The following is a 25,608-nucleotide window of genomic DNA, read 5'->3' as shown; positions in this document are numbered from 1 at the left end:
TTTAACAGGTCAGTGACGGCCGCAAAGTATAAAGATTATAACAGAACTTTCAAATGGAGCTAGTATAATAAAACAGCGCTGCTTTACCCCACATACACATGACCGGAAGGAGTGGAAGCGGTCGACTGTGGCATAATAAAAACTCGTTCAGTGGCCTCGTTTCACTTTGACGGCTTTCAGCCTCACCCTGCTTCATTCTACTACGTTATTACAATAATAACTCATCCATAAACATGATTTCTGCCCGAGTCCCATCGGATAGCATCGGCTGTGGGCATGAAGACGACAACTCCCATGATTCTACACTCAGTCACGGCGACATAAAACTACGCTTACTTGGTCTTTGTTTATTTTGAAAACACACTCACTAGCGGCAAAGACTTACATATTATGCCTTTAATTCTTGTAATTTCAACTTTATTCTCATAATCTATTTTTTTTTTTATTTATGTGGCACTAAAACGTTTTCGTAAAATAATAAATACTAATTATAAAGAAAAATAATAAATTACTCCTTGAATTACAAAATTAGCCATTCGTCACTTTATTATTTTATTGTAAAAATTATATATAACCCAAATCAAAACAGACATACTGAAACAAAGGCACAAACACATGCACACACTCTCACACTTATATAGACAAAACCTGTGAAACAGTCTGGGATAAAAATAAAAATCTAGTGTTTAAGAAGAGACAGTGAGGCATTTGATGTCCATGGATGTCTCTTTGCTGATTGGCTCATTCATCCGTCTTTCTTATAGCTCATCCCGCCTGCCTGTCACTCTTTCTCTGTCTTTGCTCCTCTCTTTGCCTTGGCTCCTTCCGCTGCGGGCAGATTTTAAGGCGCTCTCACCCTCACCCTTCTCTTCTTTTACTACACTTTTTCCATCCGCAGCCCATAATTCTTCAGCTTCCTCACGTTCCTAAGATGAAGTAAAACATATGAGTTAGTGTACAAACATACAACACTTTTCCTCTTTTAGTTAGTCTTCAAGTTTCCATAACAGTTTCTCACCATATCTCTGTGCTGCTTTTCAGTGGTGAACCAGAGCGCCAATGCACATCGTCGACCCGCCGTTACTGCAGTAACACCATGAGGATTGACAGGTCCCGATGTAAATCCAACCAATCGCCCACATTTTGGCTTAACCATTGCCTGGGAGAAAAAAAAGAGATGCTGAGTGATTGGGTCTCAGTCACTAATCATAGTGCACTAATTTGTGTGTAAAATCTGAGTACAGCAAATCATGGTTCAACAATAACTTTTGTGCTAAAATTCATTCATAATTTACATATGCAAAAAGTTTGTGCAGAAATGACTAACCTCGGGCATAGTTTAGAATACTCCAAATTAATTATATTAGAATAAGGTTAAGAACAAATTAATGTTTTGAATTAGACAAGTGAAATGCTCTCCTTTGCATACAAATAGAAAAAAATCCATGCAGTTATTAGTGAATGTAATGGAAAGACCCATTTTTACATCCTCATATACTGTTTTAGAGATACCTTATGAGAAATTCAAAAACATTTATTTAATACTAGGAAATGAATCTTACAGTGACCGTTTTGGCATCACGATCAGCGAAAAAGAAATCACCTCCTTCAAAATCATCATTCAGGTAAAGAACTGCACTGCAAAGGCAACAAGATAATCAAAATCACAGTGAGTGCATAACAGAAGAGCGAGGAGAAAATAACATTACATTTATGTCAGACATTTTTTTTATTTTACAGATAAACATGTCTCCTTTCTATCCAAATGAGGCTCACTAAAGAATATGCCGGATTCACAAAAATCAGCACCTCATTCAGTGAATGTTGTATAATTATGTTGTCAGTAACGGATTGTTTGTAAAGCAGTATCTGTATACACTTTATACTGAACATTTCCAGCAGTACCTGTGGCCAGTCATTTACATTAAGTATGAAATGTTTAATCATTTTGTGTGTTAGAAGCTTAAAGTCCTATTCTGAATTTTTACCACACCCTCTTTTTCATCATCTGATTCTTGAATCTTCCGAATTTAGTGAATCAGTGAAAACAACATATGCAAATTGAGGAAAAATATCAGAAAACTTATTATTCTTGGTGAATTTTCTTAGTGTATTGCCTACATCTATCATGTACACATCTGTGCACCTGAGATCTCGATGAGTGAAAGCAGGTGCTTCTCTCCAGCACTGCCTGGTTTCTGGCTCCAGGATGCAGTTATCCACATGAACTGGGTGAGAAAGATCCGAACGCCCTTCCTGATGACCTTCATATAAGCACCAAGAAAGATTTTATCCCAGTTAATAATGTGTGTTTATGTGTTAATGGCTGTTCCTATTAGAGGAGCTATAGAAATGTGTACCTGGGATGGCAGAGCGGCACACCAAGTGTGTGTAAGCAAAGTAGAGAACAGAGTGACTTCTGAAGTACGAGTCCATCAGAACTTTAACAGTCTCCCCGATCTCATGTAACAGCCTGGCATCTGATTGGTTAACCAGCCCATCTTGAGCTAACTGGAAAACAGATATTTTCTAGTATATTATCAAGGGTATATGTGGAGAAAAATGTCTATAATTTTATGAATAATAGTATGTGTCATGACCGAGTAATGTTTCACCTGAAGTGCTCTGAGAACAGTCAAACCCTCAAACTTCTCATGCGGCGTGTGAGGAGAGCGTCGCCCCCGGTAACCATCACCCATGGAAGCAGCAACCTATCAACAACACATGCAGAATATGATTTGAGATTCTTTCAGCTGCTCTCTGTTAGTAGGCTAAGAGTTGTTACCTGTAGCAGAAAAACCGCTTCTCAATATTATTAACTCGTCGTTATCTTTAGGTCACGTCCCAAAACCATTCAAGCTGGCGGTTATTAAGCCTCTCATTAAGAAACCACAACTAGATCCTAGTGAACTGGCAAATTACAGACCCATTTCAAATCTTCCATTTATGTCAAAATTTTTTGAAAAAGTTGTGTCTGCCCAATTGTGCTCCTACCTGCAAAAAAATTATCTCTATGAAGAATTTCAGTCGGGTTTCAGGCCCCATCATAGCACAAAAACTGCACTTGTTAAAATTACAAATGACTTGCTTCTTGCATCAGACCAAGGCTGCATCTCATTGCTAGTTTTACTTGATCTTAGTGCTGCGTTCGACACCATAGATCACGATATGCTCATAGATCGATTACAAAAACTATACAGGTATCCAAGGGCAGGCTTTAAGATGGTTTAGATCCTACCTGTCCGATCGCTACCACTTTGTTTATCTAAATGGGGAGTCATCTCATTTATCACCAGTAAAATATGGAGTGCCACAAGGATCTGTTCTAGGTCCTCTGCTATTTTCAGTATACATGTTTGCCCCTTGGTAACATCATTAGAAAATACGGGATTAGTTTCCACTGTTATGCTGATGATACTCAACTATATATCTCAACAAGACCAGGTGAAACTTCAAAACTATCTAAGCTAACAGAGTGTGTTAAAAATGTAAAAGATTGGATGACCAATAATTTTCTCCTATTAAATTCAGATAAGACAGAGATATTACTTATTGGACCAGAAAACATTACACAGAATCTCGTAGATTACAATTTGCAATTAGACGGATGTACTGTTACTTCCTCTACAGTCAAAAATCTGGGTGTTATATTAGACAGTAATTTGCCTTTTGAAAATCATATTTCCCATGTTACAAAAACAGCATTCTTCCATCTTAGAAACATTGCCAAGCTACGAAACATGTTACCTGTTCCTGATGCAGAAAAGCTAGTTCATGCATTCATGACCTCTAGACTGGACTATTGTAATGCACTTCTAGGTGGTTGTCCTGCATCCTCAATAAACAAGCTACAGATAGTCCAAAATGCAGCAGCTAGAGTCCTTACCAGGTCAAGAAAATATGATCATATTACCCCAATACTACAGTCTCTGCACTGGCTACCTATTAACTTCCGTATCAGTTACAAAATATTATTACTTACTTATAAGGCCCTTAATGGCTTAGCTCCTGCGTACCTAACTAGTCTTCTACCATGCTACAATCCATCACACTTCCTAAGGTCACAAAACGCTGGACTTTTGATAGTACCTAGGATAGCAAAGTCCACTAAAGGAGGTAGAGCCTTTTCGCATTTGGCTCCCAAACTCTGGAATAGCCTTCCTGATAATGTTCTGGGTTCAGACACACTTTTCTCTCTTTAAATCTAGATTAAAAAACACACCTTTTTGGCCAAGCATTCAAATAATGCATCTTATAATTTTGAACTGCAGTTATATCTGATCAAATGCGCATTATTATTCTTTAGCTTGGGTTAAACTAATTAATTTTACCTGGCTGGAACAGCAGCTACGCTAATTATATCTCTATTTGTTTCTCTGTGTTTTGCCTAGGATTTACACAAGCTCCAGTCTGGATCCAGAACACCTGAGAAGAGATGATGCTGACCCCCTCAGAGGACCTCAGATGATGCTAACCCCAGAGACAAATACAGAACTACCCACATTTTGCTCTAAGTTTGATTGCATAATTGCTGTTAATAGTGTTAATTGTCTGTTTGTTAACGTCTTCTGCCGTATACACATAAACTGACAGTCACCACTGATAAGATACTACTAAATATTGTAGAAACTTAATTTTCTGTAAAGTTGCTTTGCAATGATTTGTATCGTAAAAAGCGCTATACAAATAAACTTGAATTGAATTGAATTGAATTGAATAGGCTGACCTGGCATTGCAGTAATTAAAATAGCAGATTAATGGATGATTATTCAAAAGCTCACAGTAGCAAGCTGCATCACACGATCACATTCAGATTGGGATAAAACTCCATCCAGAACCACACGGTTGGTCCCATTTAGCCTCTGATCATCCATAGTGATTGTTACGCCAACCACAGGAACAGGACCCCCTGAGTCAAAGAGACAGTGAGTGGAAAAGACAAATGCAGGATGAAGAAGAGAAGAAGGTTATATATGTATATATATATATATATATATATATATATATATATATATATATATATATATATATATATATATACACACACACACACATATAAAAGCTTTTTTTGTAAGTTGTAATTTTTTATAATAATGATTCAATAAGTTCATTTTTTTATATTATTATTAAAAACCTAATGCCTATATTTCTGTTTGTATGTAACACACACACACACACACACACAATATATATATATATATAAACACACACACATACACACACACACACTACAAGAAAGGATTGAACAGTGCTTGTACCTGCATAAAATCCACTGTCATCCACTTCTTCCACTTTCTCACCCTGCTTCAGTTTCTCATGAAGTTTCTCTTTCTCTGCTCTGAGAAGAAGAGAAGTTTGAATCTGTGGGGAAATGTATTTCACCTAATCCTTTCTATAATTTTTTTTTTTCTATTTTCCCGTCTCACCTCCAGGTTTCTCTCAGAGATTCGGGCACAATGTCCTCGGGTGTCCACAGATCCTGATGGGAACAGAGAGTGAGACTGAGGCCTTTTTTGGCTAGTTTCAGAAAGGAGAACAAAAGGTCAGAGGTGCAAGTCAAAAAAAAAAACTCAAGGACAGCATAGAGGTATATACCGGGTCACTGAATTTAAAGTCCAAGTTTGCCATCCCAAAGTACAGTAGTCTCTTCTCTTGCAAAGCTCTGCTGATATACTTGGCAATTTCCTTTGAGAAAAAAGATAAAGTGGTCATTTAAATTCTGTATTGATCTGGACCACTGACTCATCTATTCATCCATCCTACAGACTGACCCATGTATACATGCAAACATTATTCTTTCTACCCCATCTCCCATGCCACAGTTACTCCACCAGTCAATGCATCATACCTGCATGGGGCCTGTTTCCTGAGCCTCTGTGTTGACCTCTACAGTCTGAGTGTAGAGCTCCAGATTACTGAGGGAGTCTGAATCTGTGGGGTAAAAGAGCAGCAAGGAGCGCAGGGTCTCTACTGCCCCCTTCAGGTCACCAGCTGTGGGACACCAGACAGAGGTAACTATTAATGTTTTTTTTACATTGAAAAAAAGTTTTAAAAAGTTTAATAATATTTAATATATATATATATATATATATGTATGTATGTATATATATATATATATATAGATATAAAACTTAAATGTAAAAAAAAAGTTACCTTGGCAACTAACTGAAATAAAAATAAAAAGTTTGAAGTACTAAAATTACTAAAAATAAAATGGAAAATAAAAACTAATAATAATAAAAATAATAAAAACAAACATAACACAACACACATAACAGAAACTAAAACTTTTGTTTGTAAATAATCCAAATAATTTGTGAGTAAACACTGGTAGGAAACATCAGTGCTTGTGTTTCGATGACATCTGACCTTTGAACTGTGCAATATGTAAGTGCTCGAGCTGTAAGGGCAGGAAGTCCTCCACAGCAGAAACCCTTCCAGGTCGCGTTGACACTAAGGTCACACACATCTGTTTGCACGACAGCAAGGAGAGAGAGAGGTCTAAAGAAACAGAGAAAGACCGGAGAAAGAACTGTTATATATAATTACCAAAATATGCCATTAATGGTGCAACACACCATTTAAACTGTTCTTTTTATAAACAAGTGAATTATTTGCAAATAAGACTGGATTTTTACTATTCCCTGAAATAATCTGATGTTATACTACTAATAGTGGCTGCAATCACTTGATAGACTTGGTAAATAAACATCCTTTTTCACCTGCAGCTCTCTCATAAAGGCCCTGAACGGTGTCTGGCTCCTCCGGAATGACCCGTGACACCATCACACATTGAGCTCTGCACTCTTCTGTCTGCTTGAGCGTCTCATTCACACACTCCTTCCACTTCTTCACTGCCTTCACCCAATCAGATGAGCTCTCAGCTAGAATGGCTGCATCATACATCTCCTAAAATGATAAACAATGTTACAAAAGGATGTGAAGATGGTAGAGTAACTGAGAACAGTGGTATACAGGACAGCAAATGCAGTTAATTTAAAAATAGGAGTGAGAAGGGAGACGAGTGAGGATAGTGAAGTGTAGAGTATAAAGTGTAGAGAACAAGTATATGATTGACAGATATTGTCATTCTCCAGATTTCTGTCTCAAAGACAAAAGACTGCTCAGCCAATGTGGTTAAGAAATCGGCAAAATAACACCCTGCACAACACACTCGAAACCAAAATAACTATTATGATTCACAACGATGCAATTACACTGCCCACAGATATGAGAGCTGCTCAGACATCAGTATGCACACTGAGCACATGCAATTCAATTCACACATTTTATTTTAACTGTTTTTTAGTATTATTATCATCATCTTTAAGATTTATTTTTATCCTCATACACAATTTCCGATAATAAATACATACATAAATACATGATGTTACATCTTAACTGAAAAATAGTCTGAAGCCTTATCTTATTTTACATATCCTTGTTTCATTATTATTATAATAAGCGTCACTTGAACTTATTTTAAACTATAACAAACAGACACAAAAGCAGTTAGCCTGTCATAACCTTTCATAACTGAAAGTTACATTTTCCATACACTGTTGACATATACAAATGATTCAATGTTTATGTACTTTATATTCATCATTATAGTATTTTGAATTAGCTTTGATTTTCCGTTTCATAATTTTCAGTTCTCATTTAAATTTTAGGTCAAATTTTAATTATTGTGCTTTTGTCGTTTTTTATTAGTTCTTTTAAATATTTCATTTAAGTGTAGTTTTATTTTAGTCTTGTTATTTTTTTCGCCAAAGCAACATTTCTAATATTTGTTTATTTTTTTAGGTTTAGGTTTTTTTTTCATCTAATATTTAGATTTTATTTTGTTCCAATTATCAAATATATATATATATATATATATATATATATATATATATATATAATATATATATATATATATATATTATATATATATTAATTGTTTTAGTTTTAGCTAACAATAAAAACACTTATGTGCAGATTGCAGATTCCCTTCTGTTGAACTCACCCAGTGTTGCTCCTGCTCTCTCTCTCTGTCCTGGAAGGACTCTTCTTTCACTCCTAGGATTCTTCTGTACTTCTCGAGGTTGTTCCTCATCTCCAGGTGACTCGGATTGGCAACAAAGAACGTGTGAGCAGCTGAAGCTGCTTTGGCCATCTTTTCCAACTGTATAAAGAGGGAAGAGGGATTTAAAACTTAAAAAACAGACCAGAGTAGGTTTACTCAGACCCTTGCAGGTGTGTTGCCTGATTTCACATTTAAAACACTATGATTGGTCATCTTACCTTGTAGTAGGTGACTTGCAGGTAGTTATAAGGGTTGCGTGTTCCAAATTCATACTCAATGTCTAAAGATACTGGGAGCAGAGCAGCAGGAGAGAAGCTCTGACCCATACAGAACCTCACACACTCCGCCCGCACCTGGATCCAGTCTAGTATCCCCAGGTCCCAGAGAGTAAAATCCTCTTTGTCTACACACACACGCTCATACATTAACATTCAATTACGTGTGTTAACATGCATTGAACTGAACAAGTCTTCCAGTCTCCAGTTTGCAGAGCATGATTTGTATTGTTGCAGTAGTTGGACAAAGTACTGTACTATTTCAAGCACTGTAAATGAATGAGTTTCTCCAGGTCACTGAAACACTCACACACCGAGATGATTGAGATTGAGCACACAGAATTTGTGCATCTGTACAAAATGTTAGCAGTTACCTAGTTTGGAGATCTTGTCGTCTCCTGCTGTTAAACACTCGTCGTGACATTTTCGTCTGGTCCGCAGGAGCTTGTCTCGCGTGGAAATGGATTTCTCCAGGAACTCCGCTGCGCGCTCCCAATCATCCCTAAAATACGCCCGAACCCCGCGGTAATAGTGTTCATCGTAAGGGGCTAAAAGTCCGGATGAACTCTCTGAAGATAGTCCGCTGCCTGCAGTTATAAAGACATAGTAGAAAATGAAGAGGAACGCCACGTATACAGGTTTGGTGTTTGAGTGTAGCGCCATAACGCAGGGACTGTAAGCTGTGATGTGCGGAAGGAGGGAGGTCACACAGATGATTGAGGGAATACGTGCCTGGCAGCAAGAAATATACTACAGCACGAGAGAGGTGTCTGTCTGAGGACAAATCTGCTCAAAAAAAAAAAAAAAAAAAACAACAACATTCAATATGGGTGCATTTATTTAATTTATTACATATTTATTTACTTACTATATAATTAATTAGTTGCTAAACAAGATTTAAGTGGCACGGTGAGTTAATCTATAATTGCCTTAAAACTATTAAAGTCATTGGAAGTATTCATTTAAATAACTAGTTTAAAAAGTCACTTGTGAACATCTACAATACTATTTATTTTTAATATTAGTAAATGCTTATTTATGTTTAACTTGTTTGAAATTGTTTTAAACGAATAAACGATTTCATTTCAAAATTTAGTTTGATTCTGAAAATTCAAAAGGATTCTTTTAGGGCTAAGGTAACTATAACAATTTTTAAAAATCGTTCTAATTCCTATAAGAATACACGACGATGTTGTTGGAATACCCTTTCAGAACGATTTGTGTTCCAGCTGATAACAGAGACAATAACTGACTGCCAATCAGAATCCCCCAGATTTTAAAAGAGCTCGAGGATTTACAAGCGCAAAACGACAAAACTGCAGGGCGCGCTTTTTTATCAATAAACTATTGCTGTCAAATGATTAATCGCGATTAATCGCATCCAAAATAAAAGTTTTTTTACATACTATATGTATGTGTACTGTGTATATTTATTATGTGTATATAAATACACACACATACAGTATATATTTTGAAAATATTTACATGTATATACATGTATATATTTATATTCTTATATTTTATATTATATATAAATATATTTAATATAGTAAACAATAACATATTTTTCTTAAATGTATACATGCATGGGTTTGCAATTATATATACATAAATATTACACAGCATACACGCATATGTTATGTAAACAAAAACTTTTATTTTGGCATGTGATTCATCGTTTGACAGCACTTCAATAAACAAAACGTTCTTGGGGTGAACGGGTATTTAGGGTTTATATTAGCTTGTTGTAATCGTAATTAGTTTTTTATAAAACAACATAATGTGATATGTCCTCATTTCTTTAGAAGTAACGTTGCTAGCAATACTTAAAGTATTTACATTCATCGTTTTGTTTATATTGTCAGATTTATGCTAAATCTATTAGGATAAAATCCAAATACATGATAACCAGTAACTGTCTACACTAAACCCAAAGCAACACCGTCCATACATCACACTTTTAAGTTGCAATCTAAAAAATCATTTAAACTCCCAGCCGCACGAGGCCAGTATTATTATTTACATGAGGTAACAATTTCCGCTTTCCCTCATTTCGAACAACTGTCGTGACTTCTATTTTACCATACTACACAAAAATACATGCGAATTCACCAATAAAGGTTTATTTCTCCTCAATGGCGAACTGCTGAAGAAAATTATTTGTTATGCCAAGATTGCTATACTGCATTAAACGATAATTTAACTCTTGCATTAAAGACGTTACGTCATGTACATATTATTATTTTTATGTCCCCCCCCCCCCAACAATTAAATTAGGATTGTTAACTCGAATGCGCGCGTATTTGGGGCTTTATCGGTCAAACACTTGCGGCTGGCTCTCGAATGAAACACACTGGATCATCAGAAGCAGCTTTTTACATTGAGGGGGGAACCGAGAGAAAGAAGGGGGCTGTCAGAGACTTCAAGCGGAATCTGTATTTCAGGAGCGGGGGGGTGCAAAAAACCCAGGCGGGAATAGCGTTTGAAGGCAAATCGTGTTTTAACCAAGATATGACGGAGGTTAACGAGATATTGATGTCGGTTCTGTCTAACCGAGATGATTGAGATTGAGCACACCAGAATTTGTGCATCTGTACAAAATGTTAGCAGCCAGTTACCTAGTTTGGAGATCTTGTCGTCGTCTCCTGCTGTAAAACACTCGTCGTGACATTTTCGTCTGGTCCCGCAGGAGCTTGTCTCGCGTGGAAATGGATTTCTCCAGGAACTCCGCTGCGCGCTCCCAATCATCCCTAAAATACGCCCGAACCCCGCGGTAATAGTGTTCATCGTAAGGGGCTAAAAGTCCGGATGAACTCTCTGAAGATAGTCCGCTGCCTGCAGTTATAAAGACATAGTAGAAAATGAAGAGGAACGCCACGTATACAGGGTTTGTGTTTGAGTGTAGCGCCATAACGCAGGGACTGTAAGCTGTGATGTGCGGAAGGAGGGAGGTCACACAGATGATTGAGGGAATACGTGCCTGGCAGCAAGAAATATACTACAGCACGAGAGAGGTGTCTGTCTGAGGACAAAAAAAAACAACAACATTCAATATGGGTGCATTTATTTAATTTATTACATATTTATTTACTTACTATATAATTAATTAGTTGCTAAACAAGATTTAAGTGGCACGGTGAGTTAATCTATAATTGCCTTAAAACTATTAAAGTCATTGGAAGTATTCATTTAAATAACTAGTTTAAAAAGTCACTTGTGAACATCTACAATACTATTTATTTTTAATATTAGTAAATGCTTATTTATGTTTAACTTTGTTTGAAATTGTTTTAAACGAATAAACGATTTCATTTCAAATTCAGTTTGATTCTGAAAATTCAAAAGGATTCTTTTAGGGCTAAGGTAACTATAACAATTTTTAAAAATCGTTCTAATTCTATAAGAATACACGACGATGTTGTTGGAATACCTTTCAGAACAATTTGTTTCCAGCTGATAACAGAGACAATAACTGACTGCCAATCAGAATCCCCCAGATTTTAAAGAGCTCGAGGATTTACAAGCGCAAACGACAAAACTGCAGGGCGCGCTTTTTTATCAATAAACTAGTGCTGTCAAATGATTAATCGCGATTAATCGCATCCAAAATAAAAGTTTTTTTTACATACTATATGTATGTGTACTGTGTATATTTATTATGTGTATATAAATACACACACATACAGTATGTATTTTGAAAATATTTACATGTGTATGCATTTATATATATTTATATTCTTATAATGCATATTATATATACAATATATTTAATATATAACATAACATATTTTTCTTAAATGTATACATGCATGTGTTTGCAATTATATATACATAAATATACACAGCATACACGCATATATTATGTAAACAAAAACTTTTATTTTGGATGTGATTCATCGTTTGACAGCACTTCAGTAAACAAAACGTTCTTGGTGTGAACGGGTATTTAGGGTTTATATTAGCTTGTTGTAATCGTAATTAGTTTTTTATAAAACAACATAATGTGATATGTCCTCATTTCTTTAGAAGTAACGTTGCTAGCAATACTTAAAGTATTTACATTCATCGTTTTGTTTATATTGTCAGATTTATGCTAAATCTATTAGGATAAAATCCAAATACATGATAACCAGTAACTGTCTACACTAAACCCAAAGCAACACCGTCCATACATCACACTTTTAAGTTGCAATCTAAAAAATCATTTAAACTCCCAGCCGCACGAGGCCAGTATTATTATTTACATGAGGTAAAAATTTCCGCTTTCTCATTTCGACAACTGTCGTGACTTCCATTTTACCATACTACACAAAATACATGCGAATTCACAATAAAGGTTTATTTCTCCTCAATGGCGAACTGCTGAAGAAAATATTTGTTATGCCAAGATTGCTATACTGCATTAAACGATAATTTAACTCTTGCATTAAAGACGTTACGTTAATGTACATATTAGTATTTTTATGTCACAATTAAATTAGGATTGTTAAACTCGAATGCGCGCGTATTTGGGGCTTTACGGTCAAACACTTGCGGCTGGCCTCGAATGAAACACACTGGATCATCAGAAGCAGCTTTTCATTGAGGGGGAACCGAGAGAAAGAAGGGGGCTGTCAGAGACTTCAAGCGGACTGTATCTCAGGAGCGGGGCCAAAAAACCCAGGCGGGAAAGCGTTTGAAAGCAAATCGTGTTTAGCCAGATATGACGGAGGTTAACGAGATATTGATGTCGGTTCTGTCTACGATTCGGGTTCCGAGGCCCGGAGATCGTGTTCACAAAGACGAGTGCGCCTTCTCATTCGCCAGTCCGGTGAGTTCAGTAACGTTAGCAGCACAGGCACCGCGCACTTTCGGGATTTATTTAATTAATTTATTTATTTTTTGCATAAGGTTGACGTTTTGCTTTTGTCTTCCCATGAGCTGTGATGTTTGCTAACTAGCGCTCATTGAGTGCACAAGTTTGCACTATTTTCCTTCATTATGTCAAGCGAGATATCATCGTAATGTTTACTCTGCACTCTTTGGTCACATCTTGACTAAACAACTTATTTCCATTGGTTTAGCCTTAAATTATCAGCGTGTATATGCTACTTTAGCTAGCCGTGAGCTGGTTGTAACGCTAACATGAGCTAGTAGCTGCAAAGTTTTTTTCTTTCTTGAAGTCTGTGCTTCTGTATCATGCGCGTGAGACAGCCACAGCCTCGCTGAACGCATGGTGCTCGTCAACAGTATTTGGTTTGTTTCATGCAGTTCTTTCCATTTGTTTCAGGAGAGTGACGGAGGCTTGTATGTCTGCATGAACAGCTTTCTCGGCTTTGGAAGCAAGTATGTAGAAAGACACCACGTCAAAACCGGTCAGAGAGCTTACATGCACATCACCCGGACCCGGAAAACACAGGTAAGCACATTACACATCATTCTGTGCATTTATAAATAATAATCATGCATGGTTTAAGTAAACGTTCATAAATATTTAAAGTCTCCAAATGAAAAAAAAAAAAAATGATGGGTGTCAAACAGGTTTCCTGTACTCTCTTCTTGTCTTTCATTGGCCAGACAAACAGATAGTCCCGCCCCCAAACTCACGCCATTTGTTCAGCCAGGTTTGCGGTTTCAGTTAGGGTGGGACAGAAGGCAATGTTTAAGTTCAACAGTTGGGTTCTGGATTTTAAAATCCCATTTATTTTCTCCATAGGGGAATTGGTTTTTAATGATAATTTATAAACCATTAAAGCCTGACCAACTGCGACCAACAAGGTTGTTAATCAGTGATATATACTTTTGTTGAAGCCATCTGGCCAGATTATTCAACTGATATTTTAAAATAAGCATGTTTAACAGTCGAATTCTTGAAACACTACATTACCCTTGATTCTCCAAAGACATTTCCACCAGTATGAGAACCTCTTCCATAAAGCACTGTAAATGACCTAACTGAGTTGGTCCGTGCCAATGACTTATCTCTGGTGTCAGATGCAGGATTTCTCCAATCGTTTTGTCCACTTAAATCCCGCCCCTGCAAGCTTACATTCATCCGTCTCCACTTTTGAGTGCTCCGCCCACATCTAAAAATCCAATAAGCAACTGATGGATAGAACCAAAGATATTCCGATACACTCGGAAGGAAAGATCAGTTGCTACTTCCGTTTCTGTGACTTTAAGTACAGTCTTGAACTTTTGTCTTTTGGTCCAAGTTTTGAATACTTCAAAGTTTGTAATGTTATGATTGTGAATGTTGTAAACTCTTTTATGAAATCCTTTTTTAAAATCTCTATGGAAAAAATGAATGAAAAACAAGGAACAAAAGACAGCTGAAAACGTGAGTGGGCACTATATTGTTTTTTTTAGACTTTTTCTGGAAATCAATATACACATGGCTTATGTCTCTGCAAACTAATATGGTATAGAAGAAAATATTATAACATATTACATCTTAATGTAATATGACTGCATTTTAAGTGCTGATTCACGGCAAATGTAGACTAACCTTGTCTGTGTATCAGAAGAGGATGATAACAATTCTGGATCAGGTGACCCTCCAAAAAAGAAGCCCACAAGACTAGCCATTGGTAAGCCCCTGCATTCTTTAGCCCTCAATGTTTGCTTCATATTTTAGTACACGTTAGTTTTCCCAGTTGTGAGTTGTTAGTAAGTTTATTTTAAGAAACGTAAAAGCCTGAAAAGGTTGTATGTGCTTCTTGCAGGGATTGAGGGTGGGTTTGATGTTGAGCAGGAGCAGTATGAGGAGGAGGTCAAGGTGGTTCTGTTCCCAGACCGACAGGAAGTGACATCAGAGGATCTAGCCTCCATGCCAGATGTTGTTCGGGAACGGGCGAGTCATTTCATTATTAAATCTTTTCAAATGATTTTTCACTATGTAATAATATATAGCCATAATTAGGTGAATGCTAAACTTTATAACAGAGCAGACTTTGATTGGCTGTGTTGGTGTCGTTCTCTTGCAGGTGTCTCTGTCGATGGCGGGGCTGCTGGCAGCAGACTCAGTGTCGCACACTTTGCAGGTGCAGCAGTGGGACGGAGAAGTGCGACAGGAGTCAAAACACGCAGCTGAACTTAAACAACTCGACAATGGGATCAAAATCCCTCCTTGGTATATACGTGTGAATGTTGTAGACACATTTGAAAGCTCTGAAAACATGATCCTAAGAGGAAGTTTGAGTAAGTGATTGTTTACATTTACATACTTCCGTCTTTCTTTCAGTGGTTGGAAGTGTGAGGTCTGTGACCTACAGGAAAACCTGTGGATGAATCTGACGGATGGGAAGGTTTTGTGTGGGCGGAGATATTTTGATGGCTCAGGGGGGAATAACCACGCCCTCCTGCACTACCAGCAGACTGGATACCCACTGGCTGTCAAACTCGGCACAATAACACCTGACGGAGCAGGTGAGATTTTCACACAAGATCTGCTGGAGTCTAATTAAATCATGCTGACGTTGAATATTTCAAGTTAGTAACATTATGCTTTACTGTTAACTAGGGCTATATATATGATAACAATGTGTGATGTGTGTGTCTTTGCAGATGTCTATTCATATGATGAAGATGATATGGTATTAGATTCTAAGCTTCCAGAACACCTTTCTCACTTTGGCATTGATATGATGACTATGGAAAAGGTACTGTCATGCCAAAAATCTCTGCTAGATGGGCTTTCATTCTTAAAGTGTTTAAGAAGCTGTTTTTTAGTGTGTCCCTCTCTCTTTGTTAGACGGAAAGAACCATGACTGAGCTGGAGATCGCAGTGAACCAGCGTGTGGGAGAGTGGGAGGTGATTCAGGAGTCAGGTACCACACTGAGACCCCTATGGGGCCCGGGGCTCACTGGAATGAAGAACCTGGGAAACAGCTGCTACCTCAACTCTGTCATGCAAGTGCTCTTCACCATCCCAGACTTCCAGACCAAGTCAGTGCCTCTCAGAACGTTTGCCAATCTGTGTGTGATTCTAGAGTTTTTGTTATGTTGGTGCAGTAATATTTCAGGCAGAGATATAAGCATATACAACATATTTGTTCCTGTGGCTCAGGGGTAGAGCATTGCGTTAGTAGCGCAAAAAGGTTGTGGGTTCAAATCCCAGGGAACACATGTACTGGTAAAAAAAAAAAAATTGTATAGACTGAATGCACTGTAAGTCGCTTTAGATAAAAGTTTCTGCTAAATGCATAAATATAACATCCATAATCACTACTGTTCAAAGATTTGGGGTCAGTAAGATATTTTTTAAAAGAAATGAATACTTTTATTCATCATTAAATTGGTCAAAAGAGACATTAAAGACAATGTTACAGAAGATTTGTTTCAAATAAATGCTGTTATTTTGAACTTTTTATTCATTGAAAAGAATGATTTTTTTTTTATTTAATTAAATTATTATTAAAAACACTGATTATTATTTAAAATAAGAAATTTATGTTAATTAAATTAATGAATTAATTATTTCAATTTTAAATTATTTAAAATATATTAAAGTAGAAAACAGTTATTTTAAATTGTAACATTTCATTATATTACTTTGTTCAGATAAATGCAGCCTTGGTGAGCACAAGACACTTTTTTTGTTTATGTGAAACTATTGCTGCTGAAATAAAATCTCTAAATGCATCTTGTTTTCTCTCACTCTCATTGATACTCAGATACGTTTCCAACATCGACAAGGTCTTTAATGAGGCGCCCAGTGACCCTACCCAGGATTTTAAGACTCAAGTGTGAGTACCTGTTTCACAAACTCTCAAAAAGAGAGAGAGAGAGAGACTAGACACATCTCTTTAATCATTTTTTTTAATCATTCTTTAATAATTTTGGTGGTGGTGCTGTTTTTTATATTGCCTTTTTGTCATATTGGGAGATTGACAGTTTCAGTGTTCATGAACAGTTTCATGTTCCACAGCAGAAAGAGTGTCATACAGGTTTTGAACAACATGAGAGTGACAAAATGAAGACAGAATTTTAATTTCAGGCTGAGCTCTTTAAGTCCTGTTAATGATGATACTGGAGGGGCTTCAGTGATAACATATATCCAGCAGAGGTCGCCATACATCAATTCTCCCTACTACCCGAAAGAAAGAGGGGAAAAACAGTATCTGCTTCAGTTGCATCAAACAGCTTAAACACCATTAACGATTTTATTAAGTAATCGGAATTTGTATCTTTCTTCCATCATTTCCAATCTTTAAAATCAGAGCAAAGCTGGGCTATGGCCTTCTGTCAGGAGAGTACTCTAAGCCGGCCCCTGACCCCGGGGATGACCCCAGCTCCTCCACTGAACCCAGGGTATGTACACAAACATCGGGTCTCATTCATGAAAGATGAGTAGACTTTGTTTATCTCTTTCATTAATAGTTTTGGTATGGAATGTTACAATTTTTGATTTCTGTTCATCATTCGAAAAGCCAATTATAAATGTGATTTTATTTGTACAGGGTGATCAGGTTGGCATAGCCCCTCGCATGTTCAAAGCTCTGGTTGGACGAGGCCACCCTGAGTTCTCTACCAATCGGCAGCAGGATGCGCAGGAGTTTCTTCTTCACTTTATAAATATGGTGGAGGTAATGATGATGACTTGCTCTTGCAGTGTCTGCTTTACACTATTTACTTTCGCATTCACTCATTTTGCCTTTTTTTGTGTTGTCCAGAGGAACTGTCGGTCTGGCATGAATCCCTCAGAAGCTTTCCGCTTCTTAGTGGAGGAGAAGATTGTATGCCAGCAGTCACAAAAGGCCAAATATACCCAACGAGTGGACTACATAGTCCAGCTGCCCGTTCCCATGGACCAGGCAACTAATATGGGTTAGACACTCATACTATGTTTCTGTGCATCCATGCCAATTTATCCTTCCTCTCATTTATCATCTTCTCTTTGTGTTTAACAGAGGAGCTACAAGAAGCAGAACGTCGCCGGGAGGAGGCGGAGTCATCTGGAGCCCCTCCCTCTGCTGCACCACGTGCTCAAATTCCATTCGCTGCCTGTTTGGCTGCTCTTAGTGAACCGGAAACACTCACAGATTTCTGGAGCTCTGCAGTGCAAGCCAAAACCACTGCCACAAAGTAATAATGTTCATTTAATTCTCAAGTAGTCTTTGATTTTCTTCCGTGTGTAATAGTATCTTTATATCTCTTTGTCTCTTAGGACCACTCGCTTTGCTTCATTTCCTGACCATCTTGTCATCCAAATTAAGAAATTCACCTTCGGCCTGGATTGGGTTCCTAAAAAATTAGGTGAATTATATATATTTTTTTGGCGTATGAAAGTTATAAAAGTTAAGCCTTTTTTTGGCTTATAAAAAGTTATAATGTAACTGTCATTTTGCACAATTAATTATATAAGTTTAAATTGTTCTGTCAATTAGTTGAAAGCCCTAGTTTAAATACTAATATACTCTTGTAATAATTTTAATAGATGTGAGCATTGATGTTCCTGACACACTGGATCTGAGCTCGCTCCGTGCTATGGGACAGCAGCCAGGGGAGGAGCTTCTGCCAGAGGTGGCTCCACTTCCTCTCGTGACCCCTGATGTGGAGGTTAAAGGTATCCTGGGTTCCCACGGCAACGAGGAGGACGACTCTCTCTACTCCCCACTGCTGTGTCAGTCTGTCTTTTCTCTTCTTTCTGACCTCATCTGTCTGCCACTTGAACCTGTCTTTCATTCTTTCTTCTTTCCTTTGCTTTCTTCTTTCAGTGTCTAATTTTGTTTTATTCTATTTATTTGTTTTAGTTTAATGTAAACGTGTTTGTATTTGCTCTATATAAATGACACTCATACAGCCTTAGTTAGTCTTTATATTTAGTTTTCAATTAAATGTCATTTATTTTGGATTTAAAGGAATAGTTCACCTAAAAATGAAAATTTGCTGATAATGTACTCTCCCTTCTTCATCGGATCAGATCTGGAGATATTTAGCATTACATCACTTGCTCCCCAGTGGATCCCCTGCAGTAAATGGGTGCCGTCAGAAAGAGAGTTTAAACTACTGATATAAACATCACAGTAATCCACACAACTCAAGTCCGTCAATGAACATCTTATGAAGTGAAGAGTGGCGTGTTTATAAGAAACAAATTTTAATTTTAAACCATTGCTTCTGGCCAAAATAGCTGTCCATAATCCATAATAATGCTTTGCCCAGTGAAAAAGCCCATCTCCTGTTGTCCTTTCACAACAAAATCTACCAACATGTTGGCTAGAACTGTTTTGAACTGTTTTCACTTTTAAATGGTGATTGTTCTGTGCATATTTCTCTCCTGATTCAGGCGAGATTACTTTTTCACAAAAAAAAAAAAAAAGAAAACCTTCTTGACGGATTTGCTTGTTTAAATTGTGCAACTTTTCACTTCACAAGATGTTAATTGATGGACTGGAGACATGTTATTGGATTATTTATCAGCTGTATGAGCTCTAATTTTGGTGGCACCCATTCACTGAAGAGGATCCATTGGTGAGCAAGTGATATATGCTAAATTTCTCCAAATTTGTTTCGATGAAGAAATAAACTCATGCTCCTCTTGGGTTATCTAAGGGGGAAAACATTTTTAGCAAATTTTCATTTTTGGGTTAACAATTCCTTTAAGCATTGGTTTAATTTTTAATTAATACAATTTTCATTAGCATTCAGTCAATGTAATTATTGAAACATGTCTGTAGAGCACTCTCTCTCTCTGTATGTCTCTCAGCTCCGGTGCTGGATGACTCTACAGTGTCTCAGCTGTGTGAGATGGGCTTTCCTCTGGAGGCCTGCCGGAAGGCTGTGTACTACACAGGCAATACTGGCATCGACGCTGCTATGAACTGGGTGATGGGACACATGGAAGACCCTGGTAAATACATTCATCAATGAGTGTCAGCAGTGAGGAGGATTAAAAGTAGGATGCAGATTTCCAGTAATGTTCTCTATGTGAACTTCTGCAGATTTCTCCGCACCTTTAGTGTTGCCTGGATCTAGTTCTGCTCCTGGCACCACACCCACAGAGAGTCTACCTGAGGAACACCTAGTAACCATCGTTTCTATGGGATTCAGTCGAGACCAGGCCACTCGTGCTCTCAGAGCTACGGTGAGACGCGTCACTCTGTCTCTCTTAACCAGAGTGATACAAAAAGATTTATTGATGCATAGACCTGATACAAAAAGTATATTGTCCCCCATTTTGCATGCAACCCAATTGCTAGAATGGCTTTACCTCAGTATAAGAATATATATATATTTTTTTTATTTCTTTAAAAATTATGACACCCATAAAGTGGGATTCTCTAGTTAATATTTATTGCTTTAAACGTGTTTAAGTCACACAAATCATGGTCCTAAATTTTAGTAACAGGTAGCAAAAACTGTAAACTTCATAATATAAATAGAAATTTAAACCTGCCAAGGTTCAGCATGCTACAAATCAGTATGTTACAAATGCTTTGTGTTTCCTTTCACATGCCATTTTGTTAATTGATGATTTCTTTAAGAGATTCAAATCCTATTTGTCGATTTCTGTATTTGTAGAATAATGTTCTAGAGCGAGCTGTGGACTGGATCTTCTCTCATCTGGATGATCTGGAGTCCATGGATGTGTCTGAGGGTGGACGCTCAGAAGGAGGAAGTGAAGCCAGTCGGGAACCTCCTCCAGGACCGCGTGTCCGTGATGGAACAGGAAGTATGTGTTTCTGTGGTATTTATTAAATTGTAATCGTTATCATAAATATTTTATTCTCTTATAATGATTCACATCTTTCGTATTCTTTTGTCCTTAAGAGTATGAGCTTTTTGCGTTCATCAGTCACATGGGAACGAGCACAATGTGTGGTCATTATGTCTGCCACATCAAGAAAGACCAACAGTGAGTGAAGTTCTCTATCCATCAGTAGACTCCTCTCTCTCTCTTATTATTCATATGCAGCTCTTGTACAGCAATATCACTTTTTCTCAGTATTAATGTATTCATTGTCACCCTTTGCATCTTTCAGGTGGGTAATCTTTAACGATCAGAAAGTGTGTGCCTCTGAGAAACCTCCTAAGGACCTGGGCTACCTGTACTTTTACAGAAGAGTAGTGGAATAGAGTAAACTAGAATAGCATTTTTCTCTCTCACACATGCACACACTTCTGATTCTGATCTACTGGAACAGTAAGCCCAGACTCCTGCTTCTGAACTGGTGCACCATTTATTAAGTCAAAGCACTTCTCCATCAAATATATTCACTACCAAGAGAAGCCAGAGGTAACAATGATAGAAGAAAAAAGATGTAGGATGTGAGAATTAGAGTGTTCTTACTCGAAACGCCCATGTTGTACAATGCCTTACCACACACACACACTAGTCTCCTTCAAGCCTCCCCCTGATTGGATAGTGGCTATTGTGACATCATCGCTTTTAGAGCTAAGCTCCACCTTCCTGCCCTTTACGTGTTCCAGAATGTTTCTGCAAATGTTTAATTGCAAGTAAATATCATTTAATCACACACACACACACACACACAAACAGCTAAATATTATATATTGGCATTTTAAATTTCAAAAAATGAATGCAAAATGTATTGTGCAGTTTCACATTTTCCTTGTTTTGTTCTTTTTTTGGGGGGGAGGAAAAAATTCCTTTTGTCCTTTTTGCTTTAAAATAAAATAATAATAATAAAAAAGTGTCTCTGTGTATTGCTTATGGGTGTGTATAAAGGAATTTTCTGCCAAATGCATTTTATGTTTATTACAGAAATGTGGATGCACGTTTACTGACAATACTGAGAGTGGAAAGAGTATTGATAAATGTAAAAGCATTTATCTGGTAACAATGGGAAGTTCAAGCGTCATTTATGTTTCACTGCTGATATGTTTGAGAAGTAAAAAATGTGTTTAGTGGCCAAAGGTCTGTGTGGTATGTGAATAAACGTTTGTACTGAAAACTATTTGTATTAATGTTTAAATGCTGTGTAGGCTATGAGTAGTTTATGAGTAAAAATGCTTACATCGTCTATTTGTTTTTCTGAATTTATTTGTATATTACGTTATTGTGACCCTATTTATAAGCATAATTGTAAAATCTTAACTTTTCTTTCAAGGATTTCCCACTAAGAAGTCCATGTGAGAGGCGGTTTCTGCACTGTTGTTTCTCTCTAAGCAACATTTTTTGCTTGCTTCCGCTCATACATCATTTCAGTTTCTTGTGCAGGTTCAGATTTTCGTGTCGGCTGGTTTTTCACACACGCTGGTTTTTACCAGTTGAACTAAAGGCGCAGAAGTTCCTTTTTACAACACATAAAACAAAGAGCGTTCAGCTACTGTATATATATACACATAAAAAAAACAAAAAAAAAAAAAAACTTGCATAAGCGGTTGGTATCTTAAAAAAAGTGTCAGAATGATTGGTATTTGCTGCATGATGTTGAAGAACAGTATAAACGTGTTTAACAATCAAGATGATATTTTATCTTTTCATTAACTATAATGCTTTTAAAATGTTAAATATATAATCATATAAATATCTATGTACTGACTTGCATTTATTTTTTTTTTTCAAATTTAAAATGGCTAATTTTAAGAATTGAAAGTAAACGATAAATACATATTTTTTAAAGGATATAATCACATGATTTTGCAGGTTTTATGAAAATGTGTAAATTTAACCAGCAATGACAATATTCTAATATTAATGCATATTTAAATAGAAATGTTCATTTGCACCACAAACGCTGAAGGAATCTTGCGTATATATAAGTACAATACAACACAGTACAATAAAAAAAAATTACAGAAATTTTCATTGTTTGTTTCTCCTGTTTGCCAATGTTTGCTTTTTAAGTGTGTAGTTTACAATCTGGAGACATCACATGTTTTGCTGGTAATTGCTTGTTTAACTTAAAGGTAAAATAAGACTTCTTAGGCATTTATTTACATTTAGTCATTTTGCAGACTCTTTTATCTCAGATCATTAGAATTTAATCTTAATAATTAGGGCCCAAGCAACTAGGGGCGCAGGGCTTTATAGTTCCCATAAGGATTATTATTATTATTCAGTCATTCTGGAATTTTTTGGGCCCTTAACATGCTCAAAAACTTGGCACACACGTTGGAATCTGTGGCCATTAGGGCCGGGCAGAGACTGGAACACAGGAGTGCCAGAGGGGCTCTACGGTGTCCCCTGGAATCCGGTGGTCCATATCTTATGCATACTTGCACATATTCATATGAAAATCAGTACACATGTCGATCTCATCCAGCCAAACAACTTGTACTGCATGTCATTGTATTGTCAAATGTCAATACAGTCGATCGGTCAATACTGAATATATTAATATTGGACATTTAATTGTGCATGCTCATTTCCCCTCTTTTTACATTTAAATTACATTATACCACATCAAGAAGGACCAACGGTGAGTGAAGTTCTCTCTCAATCTCTCTCTCACATTATTCATAAGCAGCAGAAGATTTTGAGAAAAGGTGGTACAATGTTTTGGCAACAGCACACAAGGAAATTGCAGCATGCGAGCCACTGGTACATTTTATTTTAGGCTTATTAAACCCTTTTTTATGTTAAATGACACGTGGTCAGCAGCTGAGTTCTTGTCAAATAGTTGGAGGCTCTCCATGTAATCCTCTGTCTGAGATCGCTGAGATAATAGAGGAAATACTGGGAAAGGCCAGTCCTTCCATTTTTTGGCACTGCAGATGCCCCAGACCCTGCACTACTCAAATTGAAGGAGTTAAAGAGATGGTAAGAAGAAAATGATATGTGTAATAATGTGTTAGCCTTTTTTATAACTTGACACAAGTTACTTTAATCTATGGACATGAAAAAAAAAAAAAAATACTGACTAACTAACGTTGAAAAAAGGGAAATTGCAATGAACCACCCCTTTAAAAGAAAAATGCTCAATTTACAAATAAAGTTGCTGGAAATTTAAAATGAATATTATGCACTAAAACTGAAAAGATTAAAGCATAGTCAATGATTATACATATTTTTGCAAATAAAATGGTGTGATGATAAATTTGTTATTTTCTACAAGTTTTGCTTACCCGAAATGTAAGTTAGCAAAGCAGTCCCAACTCTCTCCCCGAAACACTTTGTAATATGTGGTCAGTGGTATTGTCATCATTCTCATCATAATAATCATGATCACTGTCATCAAGCAGTGGGATGTACGAGATTTACAAATATTGTGCCAAATGCTCAGCTGTCCAATTCCTCTCTCCACCACAGCTCTTGTTAGTTTGTGTGCTCTTTATGATGAGCACCATCAAACCAATCAAAGAACAGCTCACATAAGATTAGATTAGATTAGATTCAACTTTATTGTCATTGCACATGTATGGTACAAGGCAACGAAATGCAGTTAGCATCTAACCAGAAGTGCAATAAGCAGTAAGTACAGGATATACAGTGTCTACAATATGTTACAAATGTTGTAAATACAGATAAGGCAGTACTACGGACATAATGGATGGGGTCAGAGGGCAGAATTCAGTAAGGAGACAGCTGTAGGGAAAAAGCTGTTCCTGAGTCATGGGGTCATGCGTGCTTCCTTTCTTCTTCCTAAAGTCCACAATACTTAAGATATTTTTAATAAGTGATTTTTTTGCACTAAAAATCTTTTAACTGCACTGTTGTTCACTTCATTGATTTGCACTATATCTGTCATTTACCTTGCGCTGCTTTATTTAACTTTATGTTTTAACTTGTATTTTTATTATATGTCTTTTATATTTTATAAATCCCTTATTGTATAATTGTATCTACATTTTATATTTGATCTAGCTATTTTTTTAGGCTTTAATGTTAATGTTATCTGTATGCACCGGAGACTGAGAGTAACGCAATTTCGATTCTCTGTATGTATGTACTGTACATGTGGAAATTGACAATAAAGCAGACTTGAACTTGAACTTGAACAATGAGCTCCTTTGTCTTACTGGTGTTAAGGAGCAGGTTGTTGTGAGCGCACCATGCGGCCAGGTGCTGTACCTCCTTCCTGTAGGCAGTCTCATTGTTGTCTCTGATGAGGCCAGTCACCGTGGTGTCATCTGCAAACTTAATGATGGAGTTGGATCCATGCACAGGCTTGCAGTCGTGGGTGTAGATGGAATAGAGGAATGGGCTCAGCACACAGCCCTGTTGTACGCCGGTGTTGAGTGTGAAGGTGGTGGAGCAGGTGTGGCCTGACCTAACATGCTGAGGTCTGTTGCTCAGAAAGTTCATAATCAAGTTGCAAAAGGGAGGTGTTAATGTCCAGGTCTCCAAGTTTTGTGGTCAGCTTGGAGGGAATGACA

At 37.0% G+C, this 25,608-nt stretch overlaps 2 protein-coding genes across 4 annotated transcripts; one reads left to right on the top strand and one right to left on the bottom strand.

Annotated features, from left to right (window-relative positions):
* Window positions 1-520: 520 nt before the first annotated feature.
* LOC109103994 (prolyl 3-hydroxylase 3-like) lies at window positions 521-9,021 on the bottom strand. Its single transcript, XM_042772097.1, has 16 exons — window positions 8,718-9,021; window positions 8,287-8,471; window positions 8,009-8,167; window positions 6,723-6,909; window positions 6,370-6,501; window positions 5,849-5,991; window positions 5,596-5,685; window positions 5,427-5,479; window positions 5,259-5,338; window positions 4,782-4,909; window positions 2,616-2,711; window positions 2,361-2,511; window positions 2,147-2,264; window positions 1,563-1,638; window positions 1,019-1,159; window positions 521-926 (listed from the first exon to the last, which is right to left on the bottom strand). The coding sequence occupies exons 1-16, from the start codon at window positions 9,004-9,006 to the stop codon at window positions 759-761; spliced, it is 2,196 nt and encodes a 731-aa protein (XP_042628031.1). The 5' UTR covers window positions 9,007-9,021; the 3' UTR covers window positions 521-758.
* Window positions 9,022-12,733: 3,712 nt separating this feature from the next.
* LOC109093019 (ubiquitin carboxyl-terminal hydrolase 5-like) lies at window positions 12,734-21,848 on the top strand. 3 transcript variants are annotated; one of them, XM_042772094.1, is made up of 21 exons: window positions 12,734-13,153; window positions 13,613-13,741; window positions 14,642-14,662; window positions 14,849-14,912; window positions 15,048-15,175; window positions 15,309-15,454; window positions 15,566-15,750; window positions 15,889-15,983; window positions 16,076-16,269; window positions 16,998-17,069; window positions 17,544-17,634; window positions 17,784-17,909; window positions 17,997-18,150; window positions 18,234-18,408; window positions 18,491-18,579; window positions 18,761-18,946; window positions 20,033-20,176; window positions 20,268-20,410; window positions 20,848-20,998; window positions 21,097-21,181; window positions 21,309-21,848. In XM_042772094.1, the coding sequence occupies exons 1-21, from the start codon at window positions 13,046-13,048 to the stop codon at window positions 21,400-21,402; spliced, it is 2,580 nt and encodes an 859-aa protein (XP_042628028.1). In that variant the 5' UTR covers window positions 12,734-13,045; the 3' UTR covers window positions 21,403-21,848. The 3 variants fall into 3 exon arrangements, with proteins under 3 accessions (XP_042628028.1, XP_042628029.1, XP_042628030.1); XM_042772096.1 differs by having other exon boundaries at window positions 12,739-13,153; window positions 18,761-18,889; XM_042772095.1 differs by lacking the exon at window positions 14,642-14,662 and having other exon boundaries at window positions 12,735-13,153.
* The last annotated feature ends 3,760 nt before the right edge of the window (window positions 21,849-25,608 follow it).

This window comes from Cyprinus carpio, chromosome A16 (assembly GCF_018340385.1).
Source record: "Cyprinus carpio isolate SPL01 chromosome A16, ASM1834038v1, whole genome shotgun sequence".
Lineage (NCBI taxonomy): Eukaryota > Metazoa > Chordata > Actinopteri > Cypriniformes > Cyprinidae > Cyprinus > Cyprinus carpio.
Note: the sequence above shows the minus strand (reverse complement) of the source record. Positions and strands in the feature narration are given on the sequence as shown.

Excerpts from the sequence above, each read along its gene's own strand:
- LOC109093019 (XM_042772094.1), top strand. The coding sequence starts at position 13,046 with ATGACGGAGGTTAACGAGATATTGATGTCGGTTCTGTCTACGATTCGG. Across the intron at positions 15,984-16,075 it reads ATATGATGACTATGGAAAAG|ACGGAAAGAACCATGACTGA; the intron begins GTACTGTCATGC and ends TCTCTTTGTTAG. Across the intron at positions 20,411-20,847 it reads CTCGTGCTCTCAGAGCTACG|AATAATGTTCTAGAGCGAGC; the intron begins GTGAGACGCGTC and ends CTGTATTTGTAG.
- LOC109103994 (XM_042772097.1), bottom strand. The coding sequence starts at position 9,006 with ATGGCGCTACACTCAAACACCAAACCTGTATACGTGGCGTTCCTCTTC. Across the intron at positions 4,910-5,258 it reads TGACAGTGGATTTTATGCAG|GGGGTCCTGTTCCTGTGGTT; the intron begins GTACAAGCACTG and ends TCTTTGACTCAG. Across the intron at positions 2,712-4,781 it reads GTGTGATGCAGCTTGCTACT|GTTGCTGCTTCCATGGGTGA; the intron begins GTGAGCTTTTGA and ends TGTTGTTGATAG.